Source organism: Gossypium raimondii, chromosome 5 (assembly GCF_025698545.1).
Source record: "Gossypium raimondii isolate GPD5lz chromosome 5, ASM2569854v1, whole genome shotgun sequence".
Classification (NCBI taxonomy): Eukaryota; Viridiplantae; Streptophyta; class Magnoliopsida; order Malvales; family Malvaceae; genus Gossypium; species Gossypium raimondii.
In genome coordinates, this window is record NC_068569.1 from 11788152 (window position 1) to 11804077 (window position 15926).

The 15926-nt window shown below is 33.4% G+C and overlaps 2 protein-coding genes across 3 annotated transcripts; one reads left to right on the forward strand and one right to left on the reverse strand.

Annotated features, from left to right (window-relative positions):
* Positions 1-87: 87 nt before the first annotated feature.
* On the forward strand, positions 88-4097 carry LOC105770802 (DEAD-box ATP-dependent RNA helicase 1). Of its 2 annotated transcripts, none has more exons than XM_012592146.2 (9): positions 88-373; positions 487-725; positions 897-1151; positions 1339-1493; positions 2041-2218; positions 2582-2769; positions 2901-3105; positions 3318-3423; positions 3569-4097. In XM_012592146.2, the coding sequence occupies exons 2-9, from the start codon at positions 513-515 to the stop codon at positions 3679-3681; spliced, it is 1413 nt and encodes a 470-aa protein (XP_012447600.1). In that variant the 5' UTR covers positions 88-373; positions 487-512; the 3' UTR covers positions 3682-4097. The 2 variants fall into 2 exon arrangements, with proteins under 2 accessions (XP_012447600.1, XP_012447599.1); XM_012592145.2 differs by having other exon boundaries at positions 491-725.
* A 5759-nt stretch (positions 4098-9856) lies between these two features.
* Positions 9857-14719, reverse strand: LOC105769763 (endoplasmic reticulum oxidoreductin-1). The gene is made up of 10 exons (XM_012590616.2): positions 14191-14719; positions 13609-13740; positions 12821-13079; positions 12457-12567; positions 11635-11753; positions 11439-11543; positions 11131-11333; positions 10663-10786; positions 10204-10383; positions 9857-10109 (listed from the first exon to the last, which is right to left on the reverse strand). The coding sequence occupies exons 1-9, from the start codon at positions 14356-14358 to the stop codon at positions 10204-10206; spliced, it is 1401 nt and encodes a 466-aa protein (XP_012446070.1). The 5' UTR covers positions 14359-14719; the 3' UTR covers positions 9857-10109.
* Positions 14720-15926: the final 1207 nt, after the last annotated feature.

A 15926-nucleotide genomic window follows, 5' to 3' on the forward strand; every position in this document is an offset into this window, starting at 1 on the left:
AAGAAAGAAGGTAGGAAAATAGAGGAAGAAACAGAAGAGAATGAAAAATAAATAAATAAAAGAGAGAAAAGTTTAAACAACATACAAAAATTAAATTGCTCAAAACTAAAAAAATGTGGAGATCTATTGCCCGATAGAGCATTGAGCCAAGTCCTCTTCTTTCTCCCGCGTCTAAAACCATTGTTCTGAGATTTAACAGTTTAGGGTTTAAGGTTTTTTTTTTCTTAATGTTTCAAGCTTGAATCAGAGAGGAAAAAAGAAAGATGGAAGTGAAGAAAAGAAGTACCCCAATTCTTCCATGGATGCGAAGCCCAGTTGACGTGAATCAGTTTGAGGCTTGTGCTCTCAATCTTGTCCCTTGTCTTGACCCCAGGTTAGAAGTTCTTTCTTTTTTCACCCTTTAAGCTTTAACTTGGTTTCCCAATTTGACTTTGATATTGAATCATTTTTTAAGGTTGACAGTTTTGATTATCGATTTCTTTCAAGTTAGGTTGGAGGTGGCTTTAGACAAAATGGGCTTCTCTTCACTCTTCCCAGTGCAAGTTGCTGTTTGGCAAGAGACAATAGGGCCTGGGGCTTTCGAGCGAGATCTCTGCATAAATTCACCAACAGGAAGTGGGAAGACTTTAGCGTACGCTTTGCCGATCGTACAGAAGCTGTCTACTCGTTCTGTTAAATGTCTACGGGCTTTGGTGGTCTTGCCTACACGCGACTTGGCCTTGCAGGTGAACTGTTTGTAAAGTGACTCAAATCCCTCTTATGAAATCTTTACAATAGCCTGAACTATCTTATATGCTTTTTCTTTGGTTATTTGTATCCTCCTTTTACAAGTTACTTCTTTTTTGTCTCGCTGCTATGAGGGATTAACATGTCGGTTTTTGGTTCGTCTTGTTCAGGTTAAGGAAGTTTTTGCAGCCATTGCACCTGCATTAGGTTTATCTGTTGGTTTAGCGGTGGGTCAATCTTCGATTGCTGATGAAATATCAGAGCTTATAAAGAGACCTAAGCTTGAGGCAGGCATATGTTATGACCCAGAAGATGTAACACGTGAACTGCAAAGTTCAGTTGATATATTAGTGGCAACCCCAGGAAGGCTTATGGACCATATTAACTCTACAAAGGGATTTACTCTGGAGCATCTCTGTTACCTTGTAAGTGGTGGACTACTTGTATGCATTGCAACTACTATTGGGCCTTGACTTCATTTCCAATGGTATTTTTAGAATGTTTGTTCCTAAACATTGTCCATGGGATTGAAACATTTTACCTGAGATCTGTCTGTTCGAGACTTGATAATTTCGCTATCCTATCTTGACTTCCTATGGTAAATTATTTCAGGTAGTTGATGAAACAGATCGACTTCTCAGAGAAGCATATCAGTCTTGGCTACCAACTGTACTTCAATTAACTCAATCTAATGAAGAAAGCCTCTTTCCTCTTGCTAATTCTTTTCTTTCATCTACCTTTGGTTCCTTAAAAACCATAAGAAGATGGTAAGTTCTATGCTCTTTTTCATTTCTTAATCTTTGATGTTTACTATTTAGCAATGAGCCTCAGCACAAAATTATCTGAACTTAGTTTCTCATTTGTTTGTACATTTTTATTTGTAAAATGTGCATTTTTGTTTAGAAGCATTTACATGCATATATAGACAGGCTTGGATACGTGTAATTGTGTATGTATACATACTGGAACTAGCCTTCTTGCAGGGGTGGATGTTTGATTGCTTTAACCATTCATCAGCTTTTTCCTCTTTTTTTTTTCTTTTGACAAATAGCATGGTCTGGTATAAACGATTTACCTTTTTCTTTAATCATATGGTTTCGTAAAGTATTTAGTAAAATTGTGTAAAATAGTGTTCTCTTGCATATTGATCTATAAATGCTTGAAACTACCTCCTTTGGTGTCTTTGGAACTGTTGAGTGTCAAGAATAGTAACTGAGTTCCTTTACCAAATTCTTGAAAGTTTATCATCCTCGGAATAATGATATGTTCAAAATATATCCCAAGTATTTTATATGGTTTGCATATTTGATGCAGTGGTGTGGAAAGGGGGTTCAAGGGTAAACCTCACCCGAGGCTTGTGAAGATGGTTTTATCTGCCACCTTAACCCAAGATCCAAGCAAGCTTGCTCAGCTTAATCTTCATCACCCTTTGCTGATGACAACAGGGAAAAGACGTTACCAGCTCCCTGAAAAATTGGAATCGTACAAACTCGTATGCTTCAAAATCTTGCGAATATATATGTCGTGTTCTTCGTGAGTCTATTAGTGTTTCAACAACCTCTTGAGCTCAAACATTGTCAAGTTCTTTTATTTCCAGCTTGATTTTAATATGGGGTTTAAACTTAATTGCAAGGAAAGTTGAATCTTAATTGTTTTCCTTTGGCCAAAGCTCACTTAAAGTTCTTCATCAGTTTGTTGTGAAATGTCAAGACGATAACCAAATGTGTTACAAGTTTTAGCAATGCATGTGCTGTCCTTTTTCCTGCTTTGAATTATGAAATTTTCTGAAATTTAGTTTCTATTGCAGGTGCCTTTTTTTTTTCCTGGTTTTATTAAATTTCTATGTATTCTACAGATTTGTGAATCAAACCTGAGGCCACTGTATTTGGTTGCCCTTCTTCAAGAATTAGGAGAAGAGAAGTGTATTGTTTTCACCTCATCCACTGAGTCAACTCACCGCCTTTGTACGTTGCTGAACCTTTTTGGTGATTTAGGTATAAAAATAAAGGAGTATTCAGGCCTTCAACGTCAGTCTCGAAGAAGGTAATGCCTGGATTATTTTCACCCACTTTATATCATATTGATAACAATCATTCACAATGTTTTGATGATGTCTGTGAGGCGATTATATATATGCTCGATGAGTTTTAACGAAATGAAACTTTGTGCTGCAGCAAGACATTGAAATCATTTCGAGAAGGAAAGGTGCAAGTACTTGTATCCTCTGATGCAATGACTCGTGGAATGGATGTTCAAGGGGTGAGAAATGTCATTAATTATGACATTCCTGCATATATAAAGACCTATATTCATCGAGCTGGTCGAACTGCTAGAGCAGGTCAAGCTGGGCGTTGCTTCACATTGCTACATAAATATGAGGTATGTGAATTTGTTATTGCTTCTAACCGTGGTGGTTATTATATGACAATGAGCACATGTGGATAAGACTTCTAGCTTTGTTGTCGTTAACCTTTTTGTCCTTTTTCAGCGAGGCAAATGTTTGCTCGATTTGAAACATGTAAACAAAGAACGTTGGGTTTCTTCTGGTAAAATTTGAGCTGTGAAATTATTTGTTGTTTTACTTGTTTCAGGTGAAACGTTTCAAGAAGATGTTGCAGAAAGCAGACAATGAGTCGGTTCCTCATTACTCTGTTCCTTCCAGTTCAATTGAGACATTGCGTGCTGCTTATAACTCTGGTAATTTCTTGGTCCCTTATCCATGGCTATTCCACTTACTTACATGCCTCTTCTTGTAAACGATTTGACATATTAGAAAGTGAGATAGAGGGTTTTTCTTAAGCCTTAAAACTAAAGGTTTTCATTGTTTATAATGTATCATCAGCCCTAGGAAAATTGAAAGAGACGGTTGAATCAGAAGCGTCTCGCAAGAGAAAATTTGGTTCCAAGTTTTCGAAATTGAGCAGGACCAAGCCAACAGACCGTCTGAAGGGATGATCTATTGTAACACAGGCAAAAACTCCCTGTCTTGATGTGAAGACACAAATATAATACTCTCATGCTTGGGTGCATAGAAGTGGGTTGGAGCAGTTCAGAAGGTTGTTCACGGATTTGGATTATTTTAAGCTTGGATTGCTTCTTGGATCAACTCGCACTTAGATTTTTTCGGATTTGGATCTTTTTAGTTTTGGTTTTTTTTTTTTTTGAGATTCGGATTATTTTTAATTCGGATCAATTTAGGTCGGTTGCGCATAATCTGATACAAATAATTTTTTATTTATTTCAATTGTAATAATTAATTATATGTTTATATAATGATAATACATTTCAAATTGTTTTGAATTTTTATTATTATAACATATTTTATATAATATGAGGGAAGTGTTTATCGTATATTTACGATTATATATGTATATGAATTTTGTATATCTAAATGATTGTTTTTTGTTGCTAAATTATTTTTATTATTAATTTTAAATGAGAAAATATTTTATTAAATTTATAAGCTCCATACTTGTATTCTGGAAATAAGTTAAACTCGTATCATAAAATATTTATATCCAAACACAAATATATTACAAAAATAAAATAAATCCAATAGATCAATAAAATTTGTAAAATTTAAAACCTAAATAAAATATTACATTTTAACAATATTTTATATTATATAATATTATACTGAGTATACAACCATCAACCATATGCTATACTTATGGTTAATAAAGCATATATCAACTTCATATAGAAGTAAAATGTATATCAATTTTGTGAGCTTGATTAATAATTTAGTACCAAAAAATTCATTATCATATTAACTTAATTGAATTTAGCTCAAATTTTACAAAATATACGAATTGTATAATCACTAATATAATATCTGAGTATTGTATGCAACTTATTCTCTAATTTTTTTATTTTTATTTTTGTCTTCTTTTTATCATTTGAGATAATTAATTTAACCATTTTTAAATTAGATTGCATAAAACTTTATCCAATAATTTACCTTACTATTGTTTCACATTATATCATATTTTTTAATTTCATAAGTATAATTAATATTTTTAAAAACAAATTGAGTATATTTTGTTAGTTATATTGTAAATTCTAAAAGAAATAATTTCCATGCTAATAATTTATAGTTTCAACTTTTTATTTATACATGTTTTAAAGAGAAGAAGAAACATATCCAGTAATTTTAAATTTCAATATCCCATTAACAACTCCACAAAATAACAGTTCCTCAAGCATCTTAAATCATCTAGTGGTAATGAGATAATTCCATATATTTCAAAATCTGAAAGTTATTGAAAATATAATATTTAAAATCCAAAGGAGAGAATGTCGGTTAAATTTTTAAATGTAAATTTTGTATATTTCAACTATTAGCAATTATATAATGTTTATAAATAAAAAATTGTAACTTCATTATATAATCATATTTATGCTTCTTCTTTTTTGCTTTTTAATTATTAATTTAGATTTTTCCATATTTTTTAAGCTTGAATTGTTGGTACTCAAATTTTACCAGGCTCACGTCTTTGACATTTTAAGCAAATTTGGATTGGATGGGATTTTTTTATCATGTTAAAACAACATGGGCATAATGGCCACTCTTGCTTATAAGCTGATAATGAGCTTAGAGATGTTCCCACTTCTAACAAAGTTAGGGAACATCATTAGAGCAACTTGAATTTAAACTTGGTCATCTGATTGGCCTGGAACCAAGGGATAACTTCGCCATAGATTCAGTTGCCAGCGATAGACTACATCTGAGAATATACTGAAATAGTGAAAACTAGCTATTAATGTCTTGATGTCCCAAAAAATGTTGAGATTTATATAATCCAAATACAAAACAATGGGCTAGATGTCTAAAGTTATGGATTCAAAACGTAACAGTGCTCCGAATTGCTCTGCATTGAGCATTCATAACAACCGAATCTCCTCGATCTCAATATAATAAAAATATAAGCATCAATCAAAGTTTTTATTCATGCAAATTTCCCATTACTTTACACCATCCATGCAAGCAATCTTACTCGGCTTATCATAACGCACAGGTTACAATATGACCAAGTACTTGCATCTTCAATTTCACCAAAAGCAACTCGCTCTCTAATTATTGAAATTTGAAAAACTCGACAACCCTTTGAGAATATACTTGGAGTTAGCCGTCACAGTATTGGCAGCAGCAGCAGGCATGGCACCCACAGGCACAGTTGCTGAGGCCTTGGAAGCAGCAGAAAGAGAATCATTGTAGCTGCTACCATCTTTATCCTCTTCACTGATAGTGTCCAACATCTTCCTTGTTCTATGCCTCATCACAGTAATAAACTGTGGTGGAGCAACCTCCATAACGAACCTGGGGATACGTGAATTGGCCATCTCTGATAAGAAGGAAAAAGGCTGAAACGTGAAAACCGTAGGAAGGAACAAGGATTTACAAATGAAACACCCTGGTTTTATATGAGCACACAGTGAAGGTATGAGCAAGATTTTATAACATCGTTAGGCATAAAATGAGCGAGTGGTCTTAGTCAATGAGTCTTAATCAAAATATTTAACACCTAGTGCCGCCACTTGCTGTTGATATTAATCTGCACGAGTATTACGGTATTAGATGTTTGCAATAGCAGATCCAAGAGATAACTACGCGGCGGGAGTGGGACCTTTTTATCCTTTATGTGTCAAAGTTTGAATGGAAAAATGAGATACGAGTTTTGTTGGGATCAATAGCTTCCAAATTTTCACTTTTCTGAGCTTAACCGGCACCAACCAGTTTTCTGACATCTGTCATTTTGATTTTTCTATATTGATTGAATGGTCCAAATTTGTTCCCCTTTGCCTTGATGGCCGAAACTGGTTTTGTCACATTTACATTCACTATTTTGGTCGGACAGATTTCTTGAAACCATTTTTGAAGGAAGGTCTGAATTAAGCTTCAAATTTTCTTAACTTACATTATTACATATTTTAAAAATTAGTTTACTTGGACTAATTCCCAATTCGGGTTGGATATTTTTGTTTAATTATTATTTTAAAATATTTATATTTGATAGATATTAGAAATGGGATGTGATCGTTTTTACTCCTTTGTTAAACACATTAGTATCCTTCAATTGATATTAAAAAAAATATCCTTCAAATCACATGCAATAAAAAAAAAAAAAAAACTCTTCTAATAATTCATTAATGACAAATGATCATGTGCCAACTATTGGGACTCAATTCCAACTAAAACTAATGTATCCCTACATAGGGATAAGATAATCAAAAGCAGCTCATGTTCTAATTTAATTTACCACATTCATCCTATTCTAACTCATTTGGTTGCCCTAATTTTAGCACCCAATCTCCATTTTCTATTTTCCATCAGGTAGAATATTTAAAACTGTCCTTGCACTTTTCAAGACAGTGCCTGGCCTGTCTTTCGCACTAATTATAGTTTAGTCTAACGTTGTTAGTTGTTACCAAACCCCCTTCAGCTTTATATAATTTCAAGTTTTTCACAGATGATTCTCCCCAGGAATTTTGAGCAACAACATTTGATTTTTCACCATTCCTCAAATACAAGCTTTCTTGAGAGCTTCCGTTGTGCGCACGCAAGGAATGGCAAAGGACATTCGATACATGCAAACATGGGGCGAAGTGGCACCCGCCCTCTTGATATCTCGCCAGAGATCTTCGAGCAGTCCGCGATTGGAGACCATCGTCGAAGAGGAACGTGGTGGAGTACGTTTGCCGAAGAGGGTCATTGTTGTTCTTCCGATTTTGCTTTCTCTGTCCTTGTATGCTTTGCTGTATAGATACATTGCTTGACATTACAACATTCAAAGGGAGGAATCTGAAGGACGGGGAACATGAAACAAGGTTTCATTTGGGAAACGAATAGCCGATATTATGTTAAAGTTCCCTTGTTATACACTTGATATTAAAATGATTATTTTCATTTCTCGAGGTTTTGTTTTCTTATTGTTTCCTTTGAAAACCGATTTGCTTGGAATGCTACAACTTTTGTTCTTCGTCTTATTTATCAGTCCGAAAAAGGGCAGATTAATCCCCTGGAAGGAGAATTAAACGTTAACAAGAACTGAATTTTAAAACTTGAAATTCAAAGGAAAAGTCGAATGCTAAGAAATTTCACTCCAAAATGAATTATTTTGGTATCAATATAATGGAGATTTCATGTTGTCTCCAGGACAATTTTTATAGTTGGCAATTTTCAAAAATGTCAAACTCGATGGAAATGGAGAAACTAAATTAAAACAGATAAAAGGGCTCTGAAATCAGTGGTGATAATCAGGATTTGGATTAATTACACCATCTATACTCGCACTTTCTTGGTTTCACATATCCAATGGAATTTGTGATTCATGGTTTTGGTAGGGTCTCCATCTTGCTCTCAATTCAAAGCAGCAGCAGTAGCTATTAACTTTTATTGGTGTCCCTGTTTCTCAAGCTGGAAGATCCATAATTCTGGTCTAGATTTTTTCCTGACACCATTTCGTAAGATTTTGTTCCATCGGCATCCAAGATACTGGATGATATTTTACAATGTCAATCCCGTTAGCATCGTGTTAAAGCTGCCATTTGGCATGTTGAAAAGTTTTGATTGCGATGGATGCAAAAAAGGAGATGCTAATCTTGGGGACATGTTAGAAACTTGTCTTGTTTGAGATGAGGAGATATTAAACTATTGTCTTTGATACTCATATCGTAGCGTTTCCATGTAGCAGCTAATAATAAGTTTTTACATGCATCAACAGCATGCATTGGTATGGCTCGTTAGATTTTTACTATATACTAAGAAATCAGAAGTGAACCATCTCAAGCAGAGGTGGCAAGCTTAATCATAAAGTTAAAAATCAGAGAGAACTCAAACTCTAAATTGTTTGAAGTTGAAGAACATTGAACAGCTCGCACCGATAGTGCAATCTGCAAGAAAACAAATCAGTTTCAGAATCTGCTACTTGAGTGAACAAGTGACATATATGATTTTGAAACACTGATTTCACAGAAGAAAATGTCTGACCTAAACCAGCTTTGTCATATATGCTTTCTAATCTTAGCGGCCAAAACCAAATTTATGAAATTCACTTACGGAGAGCATTCAATTTCATATATAGTTAATTGCTTGCTAACAACCCATTTCTTTAAATTTCTCAGGAGTTCATATAACAAATGCACTTTGATGCTGGTCGTTGAAATACAGAAACATCTTGCAATCATAAATTTTGAGAAAACAGAGACAAGGAGATGTTTGGATTGATGTAATAAAACATGGTTTATAAATTTGGAACATTGCAAAAGAAAATTGACCAAGTTTCTTCTCCAAACACTCCATCTCATATTCTCACATATTGCAATGCTAAAAACTTATTGAACATAAATCTCTCCTTGAGCATTGATTTCTTTTTTCTTCTCCATAACCATGCTTCTGATCATGATCTTTCAAGCGTTTCTTAAGCAAAAGCAATTTATAAGATTGAAGTTCCTCCATGCACAGATAGTTAGTGTCACGCAAAAACAAGGAACGTTCATGCAGAAAAGTTGACATCCTTTTTAAGCAAGAAATAGAAAACCGTAGACAAGACGACCGGGACAAGAAGGAAGACTTTCTTTGAAGGAATGGAAACACCTTTGTCTTCACTCCCTTCTTCAAGAATGGTCTCTAGCCGTGGACAAGATGATGATCTTCTTGGAGTAATGAGAGGGGAAGTACCTACTTCGCACCAGTTTCGCTTGTATCCCACCTCCTTCATCATTATCTTCGAAAGCTGATCCAAGATTGGGTTTTTCTTTCAATTGATGAAAATGAAGTTGCTTCAGCTAGGCTTTTCTTTTGACGGTGACACTTGATGGTTTCAGGAGATTGTTATATAGACGTATTCCAGTGATTAAAAATAGAAGAAAGATGGGTGGGGGGGGGGGAGACGAATTTGGCTGGCAATTTGGACCAAAACAAGACAAAATTATTTAAAGATAGGAATTTAGGTGTGTTTTCTAATTTTATTTCCAGTTTTTGTTGTAGAAACCACCCCTGATATTGTCAAAAGAAAAAATTTGTTTTCAAATGAAAACTGCGTATTTTTCTTTTTATCTGACATTCGAAACCAACATCTACAACATCTTCCTTCCATCTCAAGACTGTAACTTCTTTCAGTACCAAAAATTTGGTTCTAGAAGAAAAGGTTCATTTCAAATGTAAACTATTGTTCATATACCATATAATCTGTTATACAGTTTCTGACTCGGGATAATTTTAATTTCTCTGTTACCTTTTTATAGTTCTTGTTTTACATGAGATTTCAAAATCTGCAACTATAGCAAAACTGCTGGTTCTACACTTGCCATGCTTATATTTCTCCAAAACCCTAATCTAGCTTTTGGAAGAACGATGCAGTTATTTGGAGTTGGATCATCACCTGCAAGCAACAGAATGCGTGTGGTAAGGCAAAACCAAAAGCCAAACATATGTGTTCATGTACGATACAAGCCAGGATGTCAATAACATCTTACCTATGTCTTAACGATCGACGCCCATGCCTGTTGCACCAGGCTGTTCAACCTAGTAGAAGTTACTGTTCCTTCATTGAGTTTTTCAGCTGCTGCTCCCATTTCATGGACAAATTTTATAGACTCGGATAGTCGATTGAGTAGATTAATCAGGGCAATCACTTCGTTCCGTTGCAACTCCAACTATGGGTCAATGAACCGAACTTTAGTCCGAATGAAAAGTTGTAAACCCATGCAAAGAGAACACATAAACTAGTTGCCAATGGCAACCTAGATAAATCTCACGATACAAAAATACAAGCAAAAGATGAATAATTAGCAACACCCTATTAACTGCAACAGAGAATGAAGACATTATACAAGACATCATCTTGTAGACAGGAATTCATAATTTCAATGGCTTCAAAAGTTCCATAAGCAAAAATTCTCGCTAGTAGAGTTGGAAAAGTAGGAACTCCTTACTGTCTGATGCGAGTGATCTTCACCATTAACAGAGAAAAGTATCTTCAATGCAGTTCCAAGACCAAGAACCTGAAGCTTTCCCCAAAGTCGACATTTCTCACACCCTACACAGTCCATCAACGCACTGCAAACCAAATGCAATTATTACATCATAGCTACACCAATTAAATCAGTGGCACAGATATCAAACGTCAGAAATCAAAGAGAAAGATGAAACAGTACGTTAAGTTCTTCTGCAAGTGAGGGTTACTAAGAACCTAATGAAAGTTAAAATATACAATTTCAGATTTCATTTCCTCTTGAGAAGGTCGAAGTTTTCAATGAATTCAGAAATCTTAATGTGTCGACACAAGTATGATTTAAGTAAATATGGCTTCTCATTTTATATGTTCCAACTTCCAATGCATAATGTAGAAATAAGAAATTGTCGCTTTTTAAATGCATTGCCAACAAGGAAATTAGAGAAACCTGATATTTTTGAACTGAGCTTGTATTTTCTGCTTCAGTTCAGGTCCTCTTTGTCCTTTCCATAATTTAGCTTCATCAAATGGAAGTGGGCATGCAGCTTGCAATTTTGGATTATAAAGTAGCTGTCTCATTAGGGAATGTGTTTTTAGGTCCTCGGTTGGATTACCGGTATCGTATTCAGCTTGTTCCAAGTAATCAGCTGCCTGCAATGCTTCAAGCAACCTCTAGTAAAATAACTGACTCCAGAAATAATAAATACTTGACTAGTACAAATAGATTTATTAAGTACTTGGACTCATGCTACTCACCTTTGTCACAGCTCGGAGCACAAAGAGGAATGTGAAGTATAAGTTCTGCACACGATTTGGATATCTTAAAACCCGATTATACATTAAGTCAAGATTATGTCCCCACTGAAATAAGAAAATAAAAACAAATAAGTTAAATATCCATAGAACTATGATGCACCTACAAATAAAGATACACAAAATTAAGAATTTATACCAAGTTTGTGGCTTCATCAAGTAGATAATCAGAAGCTATATGGATCGAAATAGATGAGTGAAGGCCAGAAATCAATTTGTAAAGTATTTTTTCCTCTTGGCACAATTCTTCAGCTGGATCTGCATAGCAGAGAAAAATTTTAAAAGAAACTTTTGTGAGGGAATAAAAAAAGTGACTCATCAGTATATTCCTATCTTCCAGTAAGGACAATTGTAACAAAGTGGACATGAAAGAACATAAATCATGCCAATCATGGTAATTAATAAATTCTTCAAATAGCAAAAGAATCCAAAACATCAACATTTGCGAGCCTGTTTGTGTATGTCAGAGAGAGATGGTAATTTCAGACATGATATGATTACACAACACTAATGTGACAACACGAATACAATCACGGTTGTGGAAAATTTATAAGACAAGTGGTAAAAATATATAAAATTTTATATAATTTATAATACATTAAACATGACTATAATGTGTAAAAACACACAAACATGACAATCTGAATACATAAATTGCCAGATCTAGAGAATAGGGAAGATGGAATCAAAAGCCAGAAACACCAGTATTATGAGACAAGCCTGGTCGCAAATATATTAACACTAATAAAGACTATGTATCAGGTTCTGGTCAGGAGATCAAAACTCAAAGCAAGCTCCTCAAGCCAATCAAGTACAGAATTAATAAAAGGAAATACAATATTAGTTATTACTCAAAAATCAAATTTTTAAGGAGTAAGGGCCTAACACCTCTAAATGTACAAAAAATGCTTTGGCGACCTGCATTCACTCACGCTTTACAGAATAACAAGTGAGAACTCACATTTGGGACAGTTCTCCGAGTAGACAGCATCCCATATTCTTCTGGCTGATGGACCAGTGTAGCCAGTGTAGCGCTCTGGGTTCAGTTGAAGGTTCACATATGTCATCTCAGCTGCAAAATTGAAATTGTTTAATAATGGACAAGTTCAATTTTTTGGAATATATTAAAACACCACCATTTCACTGCAAGTCTTTTTGTAACTAGCATTGCCAAGAGAGCAACACTGAATCTTAACTCATTGCAAAACATCAATTTAACTATTAATCTCAAGGACACAAACATGGAGCTTGAGAGCATCCAATACATAAAAACTGGCAAAAAAACTTAAATACGTCGGAACTGTCAAGAACAGATTCGGACTCACAATTATCAGTCTCATCATCATATGTCCAGGGGTTATCTGTTTCTGTCCACCCCCTAAAAGCCTTACTATCTAGTGTGCGGTCAACAGCAGCCTGCGGCTTTCCTTCTTGGCACTTAAGGTCATCTGATGGAAGGCCATGATGGTAGGGCTTCTTAAATAATTCAGGGAATTCATTTTCTGGACATTCACAAACACTACAATCCCGCAAACGGCACATACCATCATCAGGCCAAAATGGACAGTTACACCACAATTTAACCTGCCCAAGGCAATAGAAAAAACTAGGATTCAAAAAAAAAAATCAGGTAAGGGATCTATATAGAGCATGATTTCAAATGGGAGCAATCTGTTCTTATTCCTAAATTCATTCCGTGTTTGCATCATAATAATTAGACTTCTCAACAACTTAAACTAGTGTGCATTTTTCATTTTATAAACATGTTAGATTTCAAAACTTGCACAAGTCCTATGGTCACTTCCTTTGCACTCTACAAGTACGGCAAGTATGAATATTACATTGAAAATAATATCAGACAAATGAAAATGGAAGCTCAAACTGCATAGACAGAATACTATAATTACTGAACAGAATTTTATAACTGCGGATCACGCCATTTACCACACCATTTATCTGGTAATTTCTTGTAATTAACTGCAATATATAACCATTTCTATTGGAAAGCTTTCAGGTCCCAGCATCAACATTGTGAACATTATCTCTAAAATAACAAACTAAAATATTCACATAATATTTCCATCATAGAATGGGTATTGGGCATTAATCTAACCTTGAAATACCGAAAAAATGGAGTTTTAACAAGATCCTGAAGTAATGGATGTAAGACTTCCTCATTAAGATGGTCAACAGTCTCATAATCACAACAACAATCCTCTACAATCCCACTATACCTGTGTTTGTCCTGCACAAATTCAAGAAGAGTCATTGCCATACCAAAAAAAAATATTAATCAACTATCTCATCTTTCAACCTAAACAGAAAAGAGGGGTTCTACAAAGGCAACAACTTTTCAAGAAATTCATGTAAAAGCAACTAAGATATTCGTAAGCCAGAAGTAAGGTTCACTAGAAATACATAAAAGTGAAACAGAGTACTTGAATTTGTATCAATTAGACACATAAATGTGAAAGAGACTACTTTTTTAGTACCCAATGAATTCATCTAAACACTACTAAAAAGCTTACAAACAGAAGGATAAGATCACAAGAATACGGGAATGGGTAGTTGAATTTGGCGCCAATTTAATAAAAACCAAAGTGAAATAACATAAAATTCCTTTTTTATTTCATTCCAACCACGTCTTCCAATTTAACAAATTGGAAAGAGGAAAAGGAGGGGAGAAAAGTGAAACCTGAGGACAATGACAAGACTTGCTAAACTGTCCAGATTTAAAAGGGATCTTTGGTGTACTTCTTGAAGCCAAAGCGATAGCAAGGAGAATCGTAGTGAAAGCTCCGATCACCCATCTCCACTTCATTTTATCCCCCTTCTTGATCTTCTTTACCTCTGATTCCACCATCTACCACCTTTTCGACAAAGTAAAAGAAAAAAGATCCAGAGCACCAAAACTCCGAAACCCCTTGTTTTGTGTCCTGCAATTCAATAGAAAACAAGAAAAAATGGTAACAATACTAATTCTTTTAGAATATAGTCGTGATGAAGGTGATGGAATTTCGTGCTTTGGGTTGTGTTATTTGCAAGAGTAGGTTTTGGGGTTAGAAGACGTTGAAAATCTGGGATTTTAAGGGGATCAAAGAGAAGAGATAGATGATCTAAGAAATTTCTTGGTGTTTTGGTCTCTGGTTTTATTTCTTTGTAGTCTGTACCGTTTCAAACCATGGGAACACGGAGAAAATGGAAGGGGGCGATATGGTGCCTGAGGGTGCACTTAATTTAATGTAGTACCTCAGAAATAAAAACAGGAACAAGAACCTTTGTGTGTAAGAAACAAATATAACATATTCGGATATTCATAAATATTCTTTTTTTTTTCTAATTTTGATTGAATTTATAATTATTTTTCATAGATGTGGTATTAATTTAAAAACACATTCATTATTCATACAACGAAATATAAAAAAATCATTTTATTTAATTATAATATATATTTTAATATTTTATTTTATTTTATTAAAACTATTTATAAAATTTTATAAATTTAAAACTTTATATTATTTATTTATAATATAATTATTTTTAATTATAATATATATTTTAATATTTTATTTTATTAAAACTATTTATAAAATTTTATAAATTTAATATTTTATATTATTTATTTTAATATAATTATTTTTAATTTGTAAAATTTCAATAACTTAAATTTTCCTAAATTGATTATTTATCCAAACAAAACAAAACAATTACGAATCTTAACATTTTAAATTGATGAACTCTAAAATACTAACATTTTAAATTTTTCAAAAATTAAAATCTTCATCCAAACAAAAAAAGTTAACTTCGGGATAATTTTTACTATACTTAAATTATTGTGGTTTATATATAAATAACAAACTTAAATGGGATGAATTTACTTACACCAATGTAAAATTAAATTTTGTAACTTTTCACACCATTAATATTTTAAAATTTAACCATTAAATTTATCAAAATATATGTACTTGTCGTGCATGCAAATTTTTAAATGATCTGATATTTCTATCCTATTTATTTAAAATACTATTTATATTAATACATATTAATGGTTGAAAGTATTTTACATAAAATAAATAGTTATGAATTTTAATTTATACCAAAAGTATTATACATGATCCATATATATGAAGTGTAAAATATGATATTTAATTATTAAAATATTAATTATGTAAAAATTACAACTAATATAAAATTATTTAAAATTTACACAAATATAAATAAATCCATCCCAATTTATATTATTACTGTTTATATCAGTGCATTAAAAAGATGTGTAGATGTTTGACAGAGGAACATGTCGTTTTGAGTCGGTTTGTTGAACCTGACTCGCGTTGACCATTTAAAAGAAAACTTTGAAATGCATTTACCAAATCCAGAAATTAATGAATAAATAGACACTAAAAAAGTTAATGATTTTTTACTTGAATGTGT

Excerpts from the sequence above, each read along its gene's own strand:
- LOC105770802 (XM_012592145.2), top strand. The coding sequence starts at position 264 with ATGGAAGTGAAGAAAAGAAGTACCCCAATTCTTCCATGGATGCGAAGC. Across the intron at positions 726-896 it reads CACGCGACTTGGCCTTGCAG|GTTAAGGAAGTTTTTGCAGC; the intron begins GTGAACTGTTTG and ends CGTCTTGTTCAG. Across the intron at positions 1,494-2,040 it reads TTAAAAACCATAAGAAGATG|TGGTGTGGAAAGGGGGTTCA; the intron begins GTAAGTTCTATG and ends TATTTGATGCAG.
- LOC105769763 (XM_012590616.2), bottom strand. The coding sequence starts at position 14,358 with ATGGTGGAATCAGAGGTAAAGAAGATCAAGAAGGGGGATAAAATGAAG. Across the intron at positions 11,754-12,456 it reads CTCGGAGAACTGTCCCAAAT|ATCCAGCTGAAGAATTGTGC; the intron begins GTGAGTTCTCAC and ends TCTGCTATGCAG. Across the intron at positions 10,384-10,662 it reads AAGATCACTCGCATCAGACA|TTGGAGTTGCAACGGAACGA; the intron begins GTAAGGAGTTCC and ends ATTGACCCATAG.